At 41.5% G+C, this 21,455-nt stretch overlaps 1 protein-coding gene across 1 annotated transcript in view; it reads right to left on the reverse strand.

The window, feature by feature from the left end:
- Window positions 1-21,455, reverse strand: part of LOC126261115 (low-density lipoprotein receptor-related protein 8-like) — a 248,854-nt gene that overhangs the window by 12,835 nt on the left and 214,564 nt on the right. Inside the window, exons 6-8 of the mRNA XM_049958510.1 lie at window positions 16,336-16,668; window positions 5,033-5,219; window positions 1,790-1,914 (exon numbers count right to left, since the gene is read on the reverse strand). Coding sequence (XP_049814467.1) covers window positions 1,790-1,914; window positions 5,033-5,219; window positions 16,336-16,668 — 645 coding nt within the window. The remainder of the gene's footprint in view (window positions 1-1,789; window positions 1,915-5,032; window positions 5,220-16,335; window positions 16,669-21,455) is intronic.

The following is a 21,455-nucleotide window of genomic DNA, read 5'->3' on the forward strand; positions in this document are numbered from 1 at the left end:
TCTCACGGGAGGCATGCCAGAGATAAGTTCCTGCAGTCGCACTATGCTCTATGTCCTCGGTGGCTCAGATGGTTAGAGTGTCTTCCATGTAAGCAGGAGTTCCTGGGTTCGAGTCCCGGTCGTGGTACACATTTTCAACTGTCCCTGTTGAGTTATATCAATGCCTGTATGCAGCTGGGGGTATTTATTTCATTGTAATTTCATTTCTAATGAGCTGCATGGTTACTGATGGTATTTTTTTTTCTGGCATGTCCAAAAGAACAGATACCATCTTCATATACGTATATTTGCTATTATCTAGAGACAAAGGAGTCATCTCTCTGTGGCCTAATATGACATCTGCATTTACGTCGTGAAATAAATGTTTCATAGCATCTTTTCCACAATAATTTATATCATTGCCTTTGAAACAGTGACTATTAAAGTGGTGCTTTAATTTGATAGATAGGGAAATGTTTGTAAGAGTTAATTCCAATCAAATAATTTGGAAATAACTTAAGATGAATTTTGTAACTATAATCAGTTAATAAGTGGAGACATCTTGAAGAGTTTGCTGTCTTCATATCCTGATTATGTCATGCATTCTGTATCTTTCAGACAGAATGCCATGCTTGCCATATTGTTGCCTAAACCCAGAGATCAGTACAAGGAAATTTTTCGTGGAAGCTGCCCATCTCAAAAAACGATTTTTTATAGCCCTTTGTACTTTCTGCCTGGAGACAGTGTATATCCCAAATGTGTATGAATTTCAGAAGATAATATTTCAGAAATTGCTTCAACAAAGTTGCCAGGCAACAACTGGAAGCAGTCATTTCCTATCCTAAAATGGTCTCAGCTTAAAACATGCAAACATGTTTCCTTTCTTATTCTGTCTTTTGCATATTGCTCTTTTCACCAGAGTTGATAATGTGCTTCTTATAAGATATGGTGTGTGTGCCTGAAGGATTCAAATGTGCAGCTTCATTTACTTGCTCACTTTTACTGAAAATAAAATTCTAAGAGACAGCAAATAAATGCTTAACATGGAAAAAATATATATATATATATATATATATATATATATATATATATATATATATATATATATATATATATATATATATATATATATATAATTTTAAAAAAATCAGGTACCCCTTTGCAGGTGATAAATGTATATCAAATAAGAACATATGAAATACTGGTTTCTTTTTACTGCACCCTATTTTGCTGATATACTTTTCACTTCTTTCCTCTAATCTACATGAGTATAATGGGCACATGCACTATGAATATAGTGTGGGACAATAAGTTGGGAATGTGGGTCTCACGGGAGGCATGCCAGAGATAAGTCCCTGCAGTTGAACTATCCTCTGTGTCCTTGGTGGCTCAGATGGATAGATCGTCTGCCACGTAAGTAGGAGATCCTGCATACCAGTCCCAGTCGGGGCATACATTTTCAACTGTCCCCATTGACATATCAACACCTGTATGCAGCTAGGAGTATTTATTTCATTGTAATTGCAAATATATGTGTAAAACAGGTATATTTTCGGAAAAGATCTTGTGTATCCTACTCAAAATAAAACAAGAGCACTAGGTACAAACTATATCATATTGAGAATAATGTAACAGCATGGTAAACAAGTTCCACAATGATTTGGTCAGCAAACTAACAACTACGTAACAGTCGCAGTGATATATTCATTAGATTTCAGATGTTACAAAATTTTAATGGATCAATTTAACTGCTGTACTGTACTGAATAAAAATGGTCAATAAAAGGCATAATAAATGAGAAAATACTCACCACAATCATATTCATCTGTGTGATCGTAACAATTCATATGACCGTCACATCTCTTCACTTCAGGAATACACAGTTGATTTGCACATTGCCATTCACTGGGCAAGCAGAAAGAATCATCAATGCACCTAGAAACAAAGTTTGTGTTAAGACAGGTAATCTTACAAGTCTGTAGGAGAATTTTGGACCTAGGAAACCATCCATTTATGCTGTCATTTAAAGTGTTATTGGCACATATGTAATTTATCTATCTTCAAGAGTACTACATACTAAAGAAGATCAAGCTTCAAAAATTATTTTTACATTTACTTTAGTCCTAGGATACATAACAAATAAGACAGAAAGTATAATTATCATTCCAAACAAAGTGCATAGTGAGTTATCAAGCAATTTCTCCCTCTTGAGCTTCCAAAATTTCTCGCTCACTCAAGAGACATGACGTACTTGTAGCATAATTACAGCAAACTGTGAAACCTAAGGAGTACATACGAGCAAACCAAGTTGACACTCAATGCCATGGCTGATGGGAGGAACTATAAATGGGAAACGCCTTTATGGTGACTGCCACCAATCATTGCACCGAGTGTCAACTTAGTTTGTGAGTATAGTACATGGACGAAATTATGTCAATGTAATCATTCTGGTTCCAACATTCGGTACAGCAGTTGTTACGTTCACTAATGTTTCTTTCAAAATAATTCTAGAAACTCATAGCACAAAGCAGCACTAGTCAATGGATGATTAGCAAGACATCTGTACATTATTCTCATCTACAAGTCCAGTTTTTGAGTGATAGATGGATCACATGTTGAGTAAATTGTACCCGACCAACACTTGAATGCAGTCTTTTTAATATAAAGTTGTGGCCCAAGCTATGATTGGGTTTGGCCTACAAAGTGTTAGAGCTTGGTTACATGGAATATTGGCATCTTATTGGCTGCCTGAGTCTATGGAGACGATTGCCCAAAACAGGAAGTGGCATAAAGAGCTTGCTGCCATGTGCCCTTACCACCACCACCACCACCACCACCACCACCACCACCACCACCATTCTCAAATTAAGATAGAGACATTATGTGTGGGAGTTGCTTGTATTAAGTGTATTATATGATTTTTCTTCATTTTTCACAAATTTTAGGCAGTTGTGAATGCTGTATTTCATAAAATGATGAATATATTTGAGGTAAAAATGGAAAAGTCAACCAAGCAAACTAGAAAAATTACAGGTGTTCTCCCTAAACCCAATGCCATTCTCCATTGCCCTCCTAACCTATGCAACGTCATCACATTCTCAGTCAATTAGTCCTCCCAAGGGGTCCCTACCACTGAAATTGTTCCCACTATAAAATCTCCTCCAGGCACTCATCTATTACCTCACTTTCAGCTTATTATGAAGCATTGTAGAGGTTAAAATCTTTCAACCAGTGACAAACTTATATGCCTACCTCAGGGGTACATACAGTTTTCACATGTTTCATGTAAATACTGTATTGCATAAGTGACAACCTTTTCTTGCTGATGATTTAATTGTCGTAAATTTGTCTGGTTGACATGAATTGAATGTTCACTTATCACAGAAGGGTTTCTTTTTGCATGCATCTTCCCTTGGAGGTGTTTAGTTGTCAGTCTCAATGATTGGCCAATCAAGACATTCATCTGTCACATGTATAAGGGCGTTAAAAAAGAAAAGAGCTGCAGGCATAATTACAGAAATTAGTACCTGTATGTTAGAAGTATTTACCCCAGTTTTTGAGACACTTGTCCCACTGTGACACAAGGTGGTGAATGGCTGTCTCATAAAATTCCCGGGCCTGCAATGTTAACCAGTTCCACACATACAGCTGGACGTCGTCATCCGAGGTGAATTGTTTGCCCCTCAGAGTCTTTTTAAGGGGACCAAAATGGCATAATCACACGAAGAGAAGTCTGTACTGTATGGAAGGTGGCTGAGAACCTCCCATTTGAATTTCTGGAGGAGTGCCGCAACTTTGTTAACCGTATGAGGCTTTGCATTGTTGTGGAGCAGAATGGCCCCACTGGCGAGATTGCCTGGTCATTTTTATTTGATCACTTGGTGAAGGGTGCTCAAGGTTTGCGAGTAATGCTGGGCATTCACTGTTGTCCCATGATGCTGGAAGTGAGTCATAAGGGAGCCATCTTGGCCAAAGAAGTATGTGAGCATAACCTTTCCTGCACTCTTGTGGATGGCCTTGGCATATTTTGGTGGTTGTGACCCTGGATGCTTCAAAGTGATGACAGCATGACTCATCTCCAGCCACCACTCCTACCAGGAACGCATTCCCTTCTTGAGCATAATGCTGCAGATGAACAAGACAGTGGGCCATTCAACTTGCTTCCTGGTGTGGTTGAAGACTGTGGGGCACCCACTGGGCACACACTTGGTGCATGTGCAGTCGTTCCTTCATGATAGTGTGAACACTTCCAACACTCAATCCCACCATGATGGCTATGGCTTTTACTGTCACTCAGCGGTCCTGTGTAATGAGTGCATCCAGCAGCTGGATGATGTCATCAATAATACAGTGTGGTGCTCCAGACCGTGTGTCATCAGCTAACGACACCCGTCCTTCCCTGAAGCACTTGTGCTGTGCCTTGACCCTTGCAAGGGACAAGCAGTGTTCGCCGTAGACTTGTGACATTTGTCGATGAGTGTCCTTTCCTCCTGCTCCTTCCTCTGTCAGAAAATTAACAACACCTCTTTGCTCTTGCGTTGATGCCTCCATGTCACTGTTTCCAGTGTGACTGGCAGCATTGAACGATTGATGCATGCTGCTGCTAGCTCTGTATAGTCACGTGACCTGCACGTGTGCCCTCTAGCAACGGACTGCGAACTTCCACACACTGTTAGGAACCACACCTCATTACACATGCTACAATATTACACTCCTGTCACTGGTTTGCCCATTCCAGACTCCAGCTCATTTCTTTTTGAATGCCCCTTATCGAACACATGTTAAATTAATGGTGTACATTCGCAAGTTTGCAGTAGGGCAGTCGAGTTCAATTTGACTTTAAAAGTACCGGTATGAGTGGCAACTAAAGTTTTAAGCTGACATTAGGAACTGGCATGTTTGTAAGGTGAACCACATGGAATTTCATTACACTTAATACAGTGGGTGGTGCAGCAGTCTGATGACATGCCGTTGTTGTAAATAGACCACAGAACCTTGAAGCATATCTTTCTATGTTGCTTATGGGTTCTAGTTTGATATAAAAAGCAGGTACCTGAAGGCATCAATGTCCAACTTGTAGCACACCTCTGTGCCCAGCTGACAGAGCCCACCACAACCAGTTGGGTCCGAGGGATCACTGGGTGTTCTGCATAGGGGCAGCGTCTCCGTGCCTAGGGCGACGCACACCTCTCCTGGCCGACACTCGTCACAATGGCGAGCATCATTCCCAGCTGACAGGTCTGTGACAAAAGGACACTAAATTAACATCACTGTAAAGCACTTTTGGAAAAATTCTAGTTTATGACCCATCTAGTCATCAACATTTCAAAAAATCTGTACAGATAAGTGGCCAACAACAACCCAATAAATGATACAGTGTGTAAAGACAAATATTAAAAGTTTTTTCTGTAATGTTTATGACTGTTCATTGCATGTCTCATATCTAACAGGTAGACCAATTCTGCCCATACACTATCTAGTGACAGCAAGAACATTTGCTGTGATGGGGTGTTGCAAGGCTTCAAGGTTCTGGAGTAAAGCTGTCCTCGAACATAATCCTGCAAGAAAAATTGCACAGTGTCATTTCTGGTGCCCATAGTAGCCACAAGAGTGGTCACAACATGGCCTATCCAGTGACATGATGACATTTCATTCATGTAATCTCTTACACAATTGTGGAAATGTGGAGGAGTGCCATCTGGTTGGAAGATGAAGTTTCAAGTTTGGGCATAATTCACAATGGCAGCATGTCAAGGTAGGTGATATGATTACTGATATTTCTTTCAAAGAAGAAGAAGGGTCCATAGACTGTCTTGTTGGACATGACACAGAACATTGTAATACTGGATGTGTGGGACAGTTGCATATGTATACTGTCCCCCACATACATGTGATGTTGACTTTACGTGAAAGATGAAGTTGTTTTTCATCACTGAAGATTAATTTGCTTGAAAGGTCATTTTTCATACCAATGCAGAACTGCAGAAGGGTCAATTTGTCATCATGACTTAAGGCTTGCAGGAGCTGCAATTTGTACAGCTTCACTCTTAATCACTTATGACTGACTTTCTACAAGCTTGGCTGAGGGATGTTCCGTTCTCGATAGGTAGATCCACTGTCTGTCTGACATGCCTGGATGGTCTAAGCATTTTCCATCACACAAAAAACCTCCCTCCCTGAATTTATTTTACCACATCACTATGCTGTTGTAAATTGATTATGTCTTGTGAAACCTAACACGGAAAGCTGTTTGCACATTCTCTACTGAGAAGCAATTGGCATTTCTAGCACATGAACATTCACAACCTTCCTGGAACTTGCTTCAAATGTTCAGCAACATAATATTTGCACTTCAAAGAGCAAAATCATATGAGTAGCCCAGATGCAAAAACCACTAATGGCATGATAAGGAAAACTGAGATAATCAAGAAAAACTCATCCCATCCAAACTATTAAAGGTAAAGACGTCATTTCTTTTCTAAAAATAAGTAAAAAATAATTAATTACACAAAATTAATGATTGAGATCTGCAGGTACGTTTTATGTGAAGTGAAATATTGACTTAGCAGTTTTTGCAACCAATTTACAGTTAGTGGTTTTGCAAATGTATCAATACAATTACAAAACAAACATTTGTTTGCAAAATTTACTATTTGGTGATATATTAGGGAAGACAGAAACGTGAAATTTAATTATTGCGAGTATAAACGGAATACATTTTATTTCAAAGAGAAGTCTGAAAATTCAACAAAATTGGCATATAAAAATATGAAGGAGACATCATTTTACCAGGTACAACTGACTTACTTAATGTAAAAAAGAGAACAGACACGAATGCTCAACATCAGGTTAAAAAAAAATTACACCATCACATTTTTGACATCACAAGATATTGTAGAAAATAAAACAAGCTGCAAATTGCAACTTAGTAAAACATCAACAAAATTTTAGAAAGTAATAGAAGTTGCAACTTAGTTACACAGCAAAAAAAAACTAGACCACGAAATCATTTGAAAACTGCTTTTAAGTGTAATTGGCCCCAACACTACCCATCAACTCAAACTCGCTTCTGGCATCTTTAGATGTTGACAACAGCAGGAGCGACTCTAGTAGTGCCTTCCTGCTCATCAAACACCTCAGTGTAGAATCTCAGTTTGTCGTTGGTCACCAAACCTTCACCAGAGTGGAGCTCCAAAATCTTTTTGACAACTTCGAGTTCGGCTTCGGCTTCTGGAAGTTTTACACGATGTGTGACTGATGTTGGGCCATTTCCTATGCTAAAATTTTTTCCTCTCTTCAGGATGCTCTTCCTGTTTCCAGCTTCAAAATTGTAGAAGGGCTCTCCTCAAACTAGACAAATCATTTTGTTGTTGATTTTTGTGTACATCAGTTTTTTGGCTTTTTGAATCTGGAAATGCCAGTCACCAGTAACTTTCACCAATCCTTCCATGTATGTCATAACAATTAGTGTCAACACACTATTCATTGCATAACATTGCTTTAACAATACTTCTCATGTTATTACCTTTCTGTTTTGGAAACATTACTTGTCCACTGATCAAGACACCTCTTCCTTTTCTGGAAGGAACCTCCACTCTGGTCATTTGCAAGTACAACGATGGATTCGACTTCTTGCAGTATTCGTCTTGTTTCAATTACTCCCATTTCATTTTGCCATCATCTGCATTTAAACCATCCACAAAATCACTTGTTTTCTTCAAAACACTCATGCAGATACCTCAACAAATATCCTATTGATCAGCTGAACTGTGCTTACCAGCACATATTTCGACAATGCATTGGCATCGAGAGCTTCATAGTTGCGTACGCATTCACTACAGTGGCAGCCAAACTAAATCTGAACAAGAAGAATATCCCTTTGAATTGTAACAAACTGAAAGGTGGCTTTGAATGTCTAGATTGGTAGGTTTGATATCCTTGCATCTAGACATAGCACGGCGCCTGCCATGTCTATTGAACTTTGCAGGTTTTGTAGATGTTGGACATTAAGTGAGCTGTGCACCCAAAGACAATGCAGTCTGTGGCTTTTGCAACCAAACCCAATTTTCTACAGCCAATTTCAATGGTTTACAATACATTTTGCACCACTAAATCTACTCCATCACTTCGGCACTGAAAGAATCTACGTAGTAGTATGCCCAACTCAAAGTCGACAAAAAATGCATTTTGTGGCTTGTGCATCTCGGCTACTCACATAGTATTGTATGACTATAATATCAATAGGTCACAGTTTGAATGGGTCAATTTATACAAATACCTAGGTATAACAATTTGTAGGGATATGAAATGGAATGATCACATCGACGTGGCAGACTTCAGTTTACTGCTAGAATACAAAGGAGACTGCATACAAAACCCTGTGTGATCCATCCTAGAATATTGCTCAATGTGTGGCACCTATGCCAAATACAACTGACAAGTGATACTGAATGGATGAAGGGAAGGGCAGCACAAATGGGCACAGGTTTATTGACCCATTGGAGAGTGTCTTAAAGATTCTGAAAGAACAGAATTGGCAGACACCTGAAGACAGACACAAACTATGCCATGAAAGCCCACTTACAAAGCTTTCAGACTAATTTAAAAGTGGTGAATCTGGGAGTATGTAACAGTCCCTATGCATGGCTCCCACAGGTATCTTGAAGACAAGATTAGACTAATTCCAGCCTATGCCATTCAATCCACAGTCATTTGCAGAATATGTATGTAAAAATAGATACAAAATGCTGTCTCTGTCTGAGTCACCATAATTTTCAAAGAGATAGAGGGGCTGGCCAGTACTTACCTCAGCTCAGTACAGCTGATAGATACACAAAACAGAACAGAAAATTTACATATCCTAGCTTTCGGAACTTTGTTCCTTCGTCAGGGAGGAGAGGGGGGGAAAAAGGGGAAGAAGGGAAAGTGGATTCAGTTACTCACAACCCAGGTTATGAAGCAACGGGGGAAAGGTAAACAGGGAGGGTAGCAAAGATGGAGGCATGGGTGTCAGAGGGAAGCCAAAGATATTCTACTGTAAGTACTTTGCCAGCTTCAAACCAAAGAGGATGCATACAGATGTAAAGAGGTATATAGTATAATGATAAACAAAACTATGTAGGACGAAAAGATGAGTGAATGGCTAAAGGAAAGGAAAAGAGGAGAAGACTGAAGAGTAAATAGGAGTGAGGTTGGTTAACGTATGTTCAGTCCAGGGGGATGACAGGATGAAAGGATGTGTTGCAGTGCAAGTTCCCTTCTCCACAGTTCCGAGGGACTGGTGTGGGATGGGAGAAGCCAAATGGCACGTACTGTGTAGTAGGTTCCTAGGTCCCTAGAATTATGCTGGAGCGCATGCTCCGCTACTGGGTATTGGACATCTCCTAGGCGGACAGTTCGTCTGTGGCCATTCATGCGCTCAGCTAGTTTAGTAGTTGTTATACCTCGTACAGCCTTTTACATTGGTATGACAACAACTAAACTGGCTACCCTGCATTTCATATTTATTTAGTTCCTAATTGACTTACATGGCTGTATTCCTGGATTTCCCAATACATTACTGCAGTTTGTTCTTTCATTGATGAAATAATTTTTAGTGAGCTTTAAAGGCATATCACCCTTCATCTATACTTCAGCATCCCACTTAAACTTCGCTCCTAATCTTCAGTCTATTCTTCTTTGTAGTATTTATCTGCTCCTGGATAAATCCAAAACTTTGTTTCAGAATTTTAAACTGACCAAGAATTAACACAGTAGCATCTACTGTTATCTCCAGGCCTTTCCCAAGTATACCACATCACCACATCCTCTTGTGCATTTTGAACAGCGTTTTTGTTATTACCATCCTAAGCTTATTGCAGATCTCTATTAGTCTTCTTCCTCTCTCATTCCTACCAGCAGACCCATATTCTCCCATAAGCATGTCTTCCATTCTTTCTCTTACCACAACATTCAAGTCCTCCATGATTATTAGATCAAACCCTTTACATACTGAGCCAGCTGTACAATATCCTCATGTTCTTTCTCTCTCCATCTTCTATTTGTGACAGAGGCATGTATATCTGAACTGCTGTTGTTGGCATTAGTCTGCCATCAATTCTGATAGGAACAACCCGTCACTGAACTGCTCCCAGCAACCCACTGTCTCCAGAATGGGATTTTCATTCAGCAGCAGAGTGTGCGCTGATATGAAACTTCCTGGCAGATTAAAACTGTGTGCTGGACTGAGACTCGAACTCGGGACCTTTGCCTTTCGTGGGCAAGTGTTCTACCAACTGAGCTATCCAAGCACGAGACACGCCCCGTTCTCAGAGCTTTACTTCCGCCAGTACCTCACCTCCTACCTTCCAAACTTTACAGAAGCTCTCCTGCGAACCTTGCAGAACTATCACTCCTGAAAGAAAGGAAGACATGGCTTAGCCACAGCCGGGGGATGTTTCCAGAATGAGATTTTCACTCTGAAGTGGAGTGTGTGCTGATATGAAACTTCCTGGCAGATTAAAACTGTGTGCCGGACTGAGACTCGAACTCGGGACCTTTGCTTCGCGGGCACCACATACCATCACACCGGGTGATACGCCAGTATGTTGTTGTTGTTGTGGTCTTCAGTCCTGAGACTGGTTTGATGCAGCTCTCCATGCTACTCTATCCTGTGCAAGCTTCTTCATCTCCCAGTACCTACTGCAACCTACATCCTTCTGAATCTGCTTAGTGTATTCATCTCTTGGTCTCCCTCTACAATTTGTACCCTCCACGGTGCCCTCCAATGCTAAATTTGTGATACCTTGATGCCTCAAAACATGTCCTACCAACCAATCCCTTCTTCTAGTCAAGTTGTGCCACAAACTTCTCTTCTCCCCAATCCTATTCAACACCTCCTCATTAGTTATGTGATCTACCCATCTAATCTTCAGCATTCTTCTGTAGCACCACATTTCGAAAGCTTCTATTCTCTTCTTGTCCAAACTAGTTATCATCCATGTTTCACTTCCATACATGGCTACACTCCATACAAATACTTTCAGAAACGACTTCCTGACACTTAAATCTATACTCGATGTTAACAAATTTCTCTTCTTCAGAAAAGATTTCCTTGCCATTGCCAGTCTACATTTTATATCCTCTCTACTTCGACCATCATCAGTTATTTTGCTCCCCAAATAGCAAAACTCCTTTACTACTTTAAGTGTCTCATTTCCTAATCTAATTCCCTCAGCATCACCCGACTTAATTCGGCTACATTCCATTATCCTCATTTTGCTTTTGTTGGTGTTCATCTTACACCTTCCTTTCAAGACACTGTCCATTCCGTTCAACTGTTCTTTCAAGTCCTTTGCTGTCTGACAGAATTACAATGTCATCGGCGAACCTCAAAGTTTTTACTTCTCCATGAATTTTAATACCTACTCCGAATTTTTCTTTTGTTTCCTTTACTGCTTGCTCAATATACAGATTGAATAACATCGGGGAGAGGCTACAACCCTGTCTCACTCCTTTCCCAACCACTACTTCCCTTTCATGCCCCTCGACTCTTATAACTGCCATCTGGTTTCTGTACAAATTGTAAATAGCCTTTCGCTCCCTGTATTTTACCCCTACCACCTTCAGAATTTGAAAGAGAGTATTCCAGTTAACATTGTCAAAAGCTTTCTCTAAGTTTACAAATGCTAGAAACATAGGTTTCCCTTTTCTTAATCTTTCTTCTACGATAAGTCATAAGGTTAGTATTGCCTCACGTGTTCCAACATTTCTACGGAATCCAAACTGATCTTCCCCGAGGTCCGCTTCTACCAGTTTTTCCATCCGTCTGTAAAGAATTCGCGTTAGTATTTTGCAGCTGTGACTTATTAAACTGATAGTTCAGTAATTTTCACATCTGTCAACACCTGCTTTCTTTGGGATTGGAATTATTATATTCTTCTTGAAGTCTGAGGGTATTTCACCTGTCTCATACATCTTGCTCACCAGATGGTAGAGTTTTGTCATGACTGGCTCTCCCAAGGCCATCAGTAGTTCTAATGGAATGTTGTCTACTCCCGGGGCCTTGTTTCGACTCAGGTCTCTCAGTGCTCTGTCAAACTCTTCACACAGTATCTTATCTCCCATTTCGTCTTCATCTACATCCTCTTCCATTTCCATAATATTGTTCTCAAGCACATTGCCCTTGTATAAACCCTCTATATACTCCTTCCACCTTTCTGCATTCCCTTCTTTGCTTAGAACTGGGTTTCCATCTCAGTTCTTGATATTCATACAAGTGGTTCTCTTCTCTCCAAAGGTCTCTTTAATTTTCCTGTAGGCAGTATCTATCTTACCCCTAGTGAGACAAGCCTCTACATCCTTACATTTGTCCTCTAGCCATCCCTGCTTAGCCATTTTGCACTTCCTGTTGATCTCATTTTTGAGACGTTTGTATTCCTTTTTGCCTGCTTCATTTACTGCATTTTTATATTTTCTCCTTTCATCAATTAAATTCAATATTTCTTCTGTTACCCAAGGATTTCTACTAGCCCTCGTCTTTTTACCTACTTGATCGTTTGCTGCCTTCACTACTTCATCCCTCAAAGCTACCCATTCTTCTTCTACTGTATTTCTTTCCCCCATTCCTGTCAATTGTTCCCTTATACACTCCCTGAAACTCTGTACAACCTCTGGTTCTTTCAGTTTATCCAGGTCCCATTTCCTTAAATTCCCACCTTTTTGCAGTTTCTTCAGTTTCAATCTGCAGTTCATAACCAATAGATTGTGGTCAGAATCCACATCTGCCCCTGGAAATGTCTTACAATTTAAAACCTGGTTCCTAAATCTCTGTCTTACCATTATATAATCTATCTGATACCTTTTAGTATCTCCAGGATTCTTCCAGGTACACAACCTTCTTTCATGATTCTTGAACCAAGTGTTAGCTATGATTAAGTCATGCTCTGTGCAAAATTCTACAAGGCGGCTTCCTCTTTCATTTCTTCCCCCCCAATCCATATTCTCCTACTATGTTTCCTTCTCTCCCTTTTCCTACTGACGAATTCCAGTCACCCATGACTATTAAATTTTCATCTCCCTTCACTACCTGAATAATTTCTTTTATCTCGTCATACATTTCATCAATTTCTTCATCATCTGCAGAGCTAGTTGGCATATAAACTTGTACTACTGTAGTAGGCATGGGCGTTGTGTCTATCTTAGCCACAATAATGCGTTCACTATGCTGTTTGTAGTAGCTTACCCGCACTCCAATTTTTTTATTCATTATTAAACCTACTCCTGCATTACCCCTATTTGATTTTGTATTTATAACCCTGTATTCACCTGACCAAAAGTCTTGTTCCTCCTGCCACCAAACTTCACTAATTCCCACTATATCTAACTTTAACCTATCCATTTCCCTTTTTAAATTTTCTAACCTACCTGCCCGATTAAGGGATCCGACATTCCACGCTCCGATCCGTAGAACACCAGTTTTCTTTCTCCTGATAACAACGTCCTCTTGAGTAGTCCCCGCCCGGAGATCCGAATGGGGGACTATTTTACCTCCGGAATATTTTACCCAAGAGGACGCCATCATCATTTAATCATACAGTAAAGCTGCATTTCCTCGGGAAAAATTACGGCTGTAGTTTCCCCTTGCTTTCAGCCGTTTGCAGTACCAGCACAGCAAGGCCGTTTTGGTTAATGTTACAAGGCCAGATCAGTCAATCATCCAGACTGTTGCCCCTGCAACTACTGAAAAGGCTGCTGCCCCTCTTCAGGAACCACATGTTGGTCTGGCCTCTCAACAGATACCCCTCCGTTGTGGTTGCACCTACGGTACGGCCATCTGTATCGCTGAGGCACGCAAGCCTCCCCACCAACGGCAAGGTCCATGGTTCATGGGGGGACGCCAGTATGGCGATGCGAATACACGCTTCGAATGTGCGTTCACTGTGATGTCGCCAAACATGGATGCAACCATCACGATGCTATAAACAGAATCTGGATTCATCCAAACAAATGACATTTTGCCATTCGTGTACCCAGATTCGTCGTCGAGTGCACCATCGCAGGCACTCCTGTCTGATGCAGCGTCAAGGGCAACCGCAGGCACGGTCTCGGAGCTGATAGTCCACGCTGCTGCAAACGTCGTCGAACTGTTCGTAGAGATAGTTGTCGTCTTGCAAACGTCCCCATCTGTTGACTCAGGGATCGAGACATGGCCGCACGACCCATTACAGCCATGCGGATAAGATGCCTGTCATCTCGACTGCTAGTGATACTAGGCCGTTGGGATTCAGTTCTGCATTACCCTCCTGAACCCACCGATTACATTTTCTGCTAACAGTCATTGGATCTCGACCAACATGAGCAGCAATGTCACGATACGATAAACCGCAATCGCAATAGGCTACAATCCGACCTTTATCAAAGTCAGAAACGTGACGGTACACATTTCTCCTCCTCACACGAGGCATCACGACGACGTTCCAGCACGTGTATGAGAAATCGGTTGGAAACTTTCCTCATGTCAACACGTTGTAGGTGTCGTCACTGGCGCCAAACTTGTGTGGATGCACCGAAAAGCTAATCATTTGCATCTCACAGCATCTTCTTCCTGTCAGTTAAATTTCGCGTCTCTAGCACGTCATCTTCGTGGTGTAGCAATTTTAATGGCCAGTAGTGTATACTCTACAAGCCATATTATGGAGTGTGATGGATGATTCTTTGAGTACCACTGTCACATTCCCCGTTTGCTATTCCAGTCACGAATGGTTTGCTAGAAGCACGACTGTGTGAGCACAAATGTCTATAATTTTACCTTTGAAGTCTTTTTGCCAGATATACGTATGAGAATCAATATAGCTTTTTTTCCAAAGTTTAAAGGTAGTCGACTTACGCAGAACTTTTGAATAACTTTGACAAAAGTTGATGTTGTGGTCTTCAGTCCTGAGACTGGTTTGATGCAGCTCTCCATGCTACTCTATCCTGTGCAAGCTTCATCTCCCAGTACCTACTGCAGCCTACATCCTCCTGAATCTGCTTGGTGTATTCATCTCTTGGTCTCCCTCTACAATTTTTACCCTTCACCCTGCACTCCAGTACTAAATTGGTGATCCCTCGATGCCTCAGAACATGTCCTAACAACCGATCCCTTCTTCTAGTCAAGTTGTGCCACAAACTTCTCTTCTCCCCAATTCTATTCAATACCTCCTCATTAGTTATGTGATCTACCCATCTAATCTTCAGCATTCTTCTGTAGCACCACATTTCGAAAGCTTCTATTCTCTTCTTGTCCAAACTAGTTATCATCCATGTTTCACTTCCATACATGGCTACACTCCATACAAATACTTTCAGAAACGACTTCCTGACACTTAAGTCTATACTCGACGTTAACAAATTTCTCTTCTTCAGAAACGATTTCCTTGCCATTGCCAGTCTACATTTTATATCCTCTCTACTTCGACCATCATCAGTTATTTTGCTCCCCAAATAGCAAAACTCCTTTACTACTTTAAGTGTCTCATTTCTTAACCTAATCCCCTCAGCATCACCCGACTTAATTCGTCTACATTCTATTATCCTCGTTTTGCTTTTGTTTATGTTCATCTTATACCCTCCTTTCAAGATACTGTCCATTCCGTTCAACTGTTCTTTCAAGTCCTTTGCTGTCTGACAGAATTACGATGTCATCGGCGAACTTCAAAGTTTTTATTTCTTCTCCATGGATTTTAATACCTACTCCGCATTTTTCTTTTGTTTCCTTTACTGCTTGCTCAATATACAGATTTAATAACATCGGGGAGAGGCTACAACCCTGTCTCACTCCCTTCCCAACCACTGCTTCACTTTCATGTCCCTCGACTCTTATAACTGCCATCTGCTTTCTGTACAAATTGTAAAAAGCCTTTCGCTCCCTGTATTTTACCTCTGCCACCTTCAGAATTTGAAAGGAGTATTCCAGTCAACATTGTCAAAAGCTTTCTCTAAGTCTACAAATGCTAGAGACGTAGGTTTGCCTTTTCTTAATCTAGCTTCTAAGATAAGCCGTAGAGTCAGTAACGCCTCACGTGTTCGAACATTTCTACGGAATCCAAACTGATCTTCCCCGAGGTCGGCTTCTACCAGTTTTTCCATTCGTCTGTAAAGAGTTCGCGTTAGTATTTTGCAGCCGTGACTTATTAAACTGATAGTTCGGTAATTTTCACATCCGTCAACACCTGCTTTCTTTGGGATTGGAATTATTATATTCTTCTTGAAGTCTGATGGAATTTCGCCTGTCTGATCATGACAAAAGTATCATTTGCTATTTTTTTTTTTTTTTTTTTTTTTTTTTTTCCTCAGCCCGGCTCCACAACAGTGCCCTTATCAAACGTGGGAGCTCACCCATGACGACGACCTCGTCGGGTGGCGGGGCCGGCTCCTCGAAGACGCTGGCGGCCATGACGGCGCGCCCCTCGGGCCCCGCCCCCGCCCCTGGGCAGTCGCGCGCCTCCAGGTCTCCGCCGCCGCCGGCCAGCAGGCAGGGCTCGATGTCCTCCAGAGGCGCGCCCGCCGCCGACAGGCACAGCCGGCTGCGGCTCTGCGAGCGCGACGGCGCGCTGGCTGGCGGGCACTCGCTCCACTCCGACCACGCCGACCACTGCGGCTGCGGCGGCGGCGGCCGCTGCGCCTCCCCGTCCGTCGTCGTCTCCGGGGAGTCCTCAGACTCGCTCTCCGCTGCAAACACGAGCACACGTGGCGTCATTCTCCACCGCAGACACCGATTTAGGAAACCGAAGAAATAAATCTGGAGGAGGTTTTAACGTTCAGGGCAAGAAATAAAAATTTTGATGACTACGTTCTTTCATAGTGACAGTCGTCTTCGGTTCATTGGTAGAATTTTGGGAAGATGTGATTCATCTGTAAAGGAGACTGCTTATAAAACACTAATACGACCTATTCTTGAGTATTGCTCGAGCGTTTGGGATCCGTATCAGGTCGGATTGAGGGAGGACATAGAAGCAATTCAGAGGCGGGCTGCTAGATTTGTTACTGGTAGGTTTGATCATCACGCGAGTGTTACGGAAATGCTTCAGGAACTCGGGTGGGAGTCTCTAGAGGAAAGGAGGCGTTCTTTTCGTGAATCGCTACTGAGGAAATTTGGAGAACCAGCATTTGAGGCTGACTGCAGTACAATTTTACTGCCGCCAACTTATACTTCGCGGAAAGACCACAAAGATAACGTAAAGAGAGACTAGGGCTCGTACAGAGGCATATAGGCAGTCATTTTTCCCTCGTTCTGTTTCGGAGTGGAACAGGGAGAGAAGATGCTAGTTGTGGTACGAGGTACGCTCCACCATGCACAGTATGGTGGATTGCGGAGTATGTACAGTCGTGGACAAAACGAGCGAGACCCCTCGCCTTTTCGTTATGCTGATCCGCACGGCTTTAAAGTCTGCTACACAGCATAACAGGCAAGGCGACGAAGTGCTACCAACATACTATGCGCAGGCGTGAAATTGACAAACTATCTGAACTTTTTTAGACTGTATTCCATAATTTGTAAGACTATATTAATGCTGATTAGTGTGTTAAATACAACACGTAAACATAAGACAGAACTGAAAGAAGAAACGCTAATTTGTATGAAACGGACGAATAAAAATGAATTTCAGCTTATCCAGATAACAGACAAAGAACCCCAGACCGTTACGAATTAGCAAAATATTATCCGCATTCGCCCGCGAAACGGTCTGTGTCAACGTTCAGACCAGTCATACTGGATTACCATTGCTGACCTACCATGAAAGTGTGCAAATTTAGCAATGCGTGAAGATTCATAACGAAATTCACTTAAACATCATTCAGTGCCACACTTAAGTCAATTCCATTATTGACAGAAGCGGAAAAAGGAGGCAGTATCATGTATGAAATTCTACAAGAGTGTCATATTGACATCCACAGAGCGCCAGTACAGAATAAAGGTAGCGATAAATCGTATTGGGTGCGCGAGAATTTCTTAAAATTGCTTTACTGATATTCTACCTGCCTCCATAGAGATTAGAACCGAAAACAAACCAGACCTTCCTTTCACTATGCTAGCAGACAACCTAGGCAAACAGCCCTCTATTATTACCCCAGACATGAACAAGCCGGCAATTTCGCAATAAAAATCTGCAGTTTCTGTTGCATAGAGCTTTCTGGACTCAAAAACATGAATTTTCTTCCTTTATGTCACCACTTATGCGACAATCATTCGGGATGATTATCGAAATAACAAATTACTGTTATTAGAGAGTAAATTTTGTAGGATAATTCTGCACCACCCCAGGAAATAAACGGCTACATAGCTGCCAAACGTATTCTGCATTGTTTCGAATTCTCCACTAGACTCGCCACAGCCAGAAAACGTTCATTAGCAGAAGTGTTTCTTAAGCTAGCTAGCAATGAGAATGTTCGTACTTCTAAAACGCGGTGGCATTAATACTGGGATGTGAATTACCACGTGTATAGGCAAATACATTCTATTTGCATTCCTGTAAACGTGATTTGGATCGAAAACGTAGCTACGACTAATATGCTTATGTATCGACAGCAACTAGAACATTTCGAATAAAGAGTAGCGGGTGTTATTTATGCGGCCCTCATCTTCAGTGTTTTCGTTGTTAGGATTTCGTCACCTAAACCGGTAAAAACGGAACCCTACTAGTCTCACTTTCTTGACCGTCTATCGGTCTACCCAACCCTTAAAACCCGTTTACCTCCAGAACGGGTGGACATAATAAGCGGAAATGTATCGCACTTCTTGCTGTAACCGGTCCCTTGCTGGTGTAAAAAAGTGAGCTTCTATGTCAACGCAATCAAAAGATACGACGGTTTATGTAAAGAAAACTTACGCGAAAGGTCAAAAAATGGCTTCAAGAACTATGCGACCTAACTGCTTAGGTCATCAGCCCCTAGACCTAGAACTACTTAAACCTAGCTAGCCTAAGGGCATCACAGACATCTATGCCCGAGGTAGAATTCCAACCTGCGACTGAAGCAGTCGTGCGGTTCGTCACTGAAGCGCCTGGAACCGCTCGGCCACCGCAACGCGGCGAAACCCTACTCACCTCATGTATAATGATAATATATACTGTCTAGTGAGGATAAACTGTATTCTCCAGCAACTCAGATCGTTTGATCACGGAACTTTTACGAAGCTACATTCAAACTTTGTCGAAGTCGTCTGCAATATCCATTACAAACACCCTAGGAACTTCGTATGCGATATCCACTTCTGAAGACGCTGGCAGATAATGCAGTACTATAACAAGTAGGTGGGAATTTATTGTTATTGGTCCATGCATGACACTTTATTTCAATATCACTTTAACGCGCCTAGGTGGTCGTATATGGCTGAAATTAATGAACAAAAAGTAAATAAACAGTAAACAACTTCGATGTTCAGATCAAGTGAAAGTCACATGTCGTAATTACAACATAATTTCGTTGTTACATCTACATGACTACATCAACAGGATTTCTTTGCAATCCGGACTTACGTGCCTGGCAGAAGGTTCGGATTATTACTCTACCGTCCCACTCATTAACAGTGTGCGGGAAAAGGGACTACTTAAATCTTTTCTTGCGAGCCTTGAATTACATTATTACTATGGTTTCTTCTTGTGTAAGTACCCTAGGAAATAATGTTTTGGCATTCAGAACATATGGTGGTGATTGAAATTTCGTGAAAAGATCTCGTGGCAACGAAAAACGCATATGTTTTCATGAATGTTACCCCAACTCGATTATCAAATCTGGGATCCTCTCTCCCCTATTTCGTGACATTACAAAGCGTGCTACCGTTCCTTGGACGTTTTTGCGTGCACAGTCAATCACGTCTGTCAAGGATATTATAGCAGTGGACGGACAAACGTAGTGTAGGCAGTGTTTTCAGTTGGCCTGTTGCGTATTCTTAGTGTGCGGCCAATAAAACGCAGTCATTCGTTTGCCTTCCCCACAAAAGTATGTTTTCGATCTTTCCAGTTTAAGTTTTACTGGGTACTGAGATGAACTGACAGTGCTTCGACTTGTGTTTTGTCATGTAACCGAAAGTTAATTATTGTTATTGGACGCAGCTTTCGTGTTTAATGTATTCCTCAGTCAACAACAGTAGACTCCTCGTACACCACACATAACTGTTTCAAAGTATTAAATTGTTACTGATCTTACCATGTTGCAGTGGTCATCTTAACTTGCCGTTTTGAAAAAAAGGAAAATATTTTAGCGAAATGTAGCAACTAAGAAGCGGAGTATCCAAACAAACAAACGTTTCCGGTTTAAGTAGTTGCAGTAGGTCTACTACACAGTAACGTAAATTAGGAGCAAAGTCCATAAGTAGATCCTCATCAGGAAAACCAGCCCTCATAATGCAAAGTGCAACTACAACAAAGAAAGTTTCCAAACATGTCAATGAGTAGTCGAGGAAAGTGGACGCATTCTGTCTACTGAATCCCAACGCACGCAATTTACGAGGGGGCACGCCAAGTGTCAGACCCCGATCTTGCTTTTAACTACGCTCATTGAAAGAGGGGACAAAATAAGCTTAAACTCTACCGCTTCTGAGAAAACGACGGTCAAAGTGTTCAATGCGTTGTTGCTATAGTGTAGATACCGCTTAGCGGTTAAGGATTCAACTGAAGCGGTGGCTCTGCGGCTACCATAGCGACTTCGGAACTTTGCGCTGCGAGTTCGAAACCCGGTTTTTCCTTTTTTCCCCCCTCACTCTCTGAATTATCTACGAATGTTTATTCCAATTTATGATGAAACACTGTTGTCGTTATTCGTCAGTTAATTTACTGTGTAAAGAAATAAGTTAAAAAGGGAACACACAGTGCGTAGTGGGGCGATCACTCTGTTGTAGAAATAATTCAGAAGCCAAGATCGCTTAAATACTGTCTACTGGATAACCGGTTTCAACACACTAAAGGTGCCATTATCGGATCTAAATGTAGATTAACATTGATAAACCATTTGGATATAACGATACATGAGGCAGACGAGATGATTTTATATCAGCTTGTCTCATTCGTTTATTATTTTTTTAATTCATTAATTACACATAAAGTTAATTGTCGAGTAATGACAACATTATTTCAACATAAATTAGAAAAAAAAACATTCGAAGATAATTCTGATAGAGAGGCAGGAAAATAAAATAATTAAAAAACCCAATATGGTCTCGAACACGGGAATCAATGCTAAGAAGGAACGACGGTAGCCACTGAGCCAGCGCTTCAATTGCGTTCTCGGCTGCAGAATGTATCTACGCTAGAGCAACAGCGCGTTGATAACTTTGGCCGTCGTTTTCTCGGAAACGGTCGAGTGTCTGCAGATAAGCCGAAACACAAGTTCGCTTATTTTGTCCTCTCCTTCACTGACAAGGGGAGGCTGCCAATTGTGAAATTCAGATTCGATTCATACTGCGCATAATAAAAGCTCATGGCCAGAGGTGTAATGTGGCAAAGCACCAAGATGCACTT

The sequence above is a fragment of the Schistocerca nitens genome, chromosome 1 (assembly GCF_023898315.1).
Source record: "Schistocerca nitens isolate TAMUIC-IGC-003100 chromosome 1, iqSchNite1.1, whole genome shotgun sequence".
Lineage (NCBI taxonomy): Eukaryota > Metazoa > Arthropoda > Insecta > Orthoptera > Acrididae > Schistocerca > Schistocerca nitens.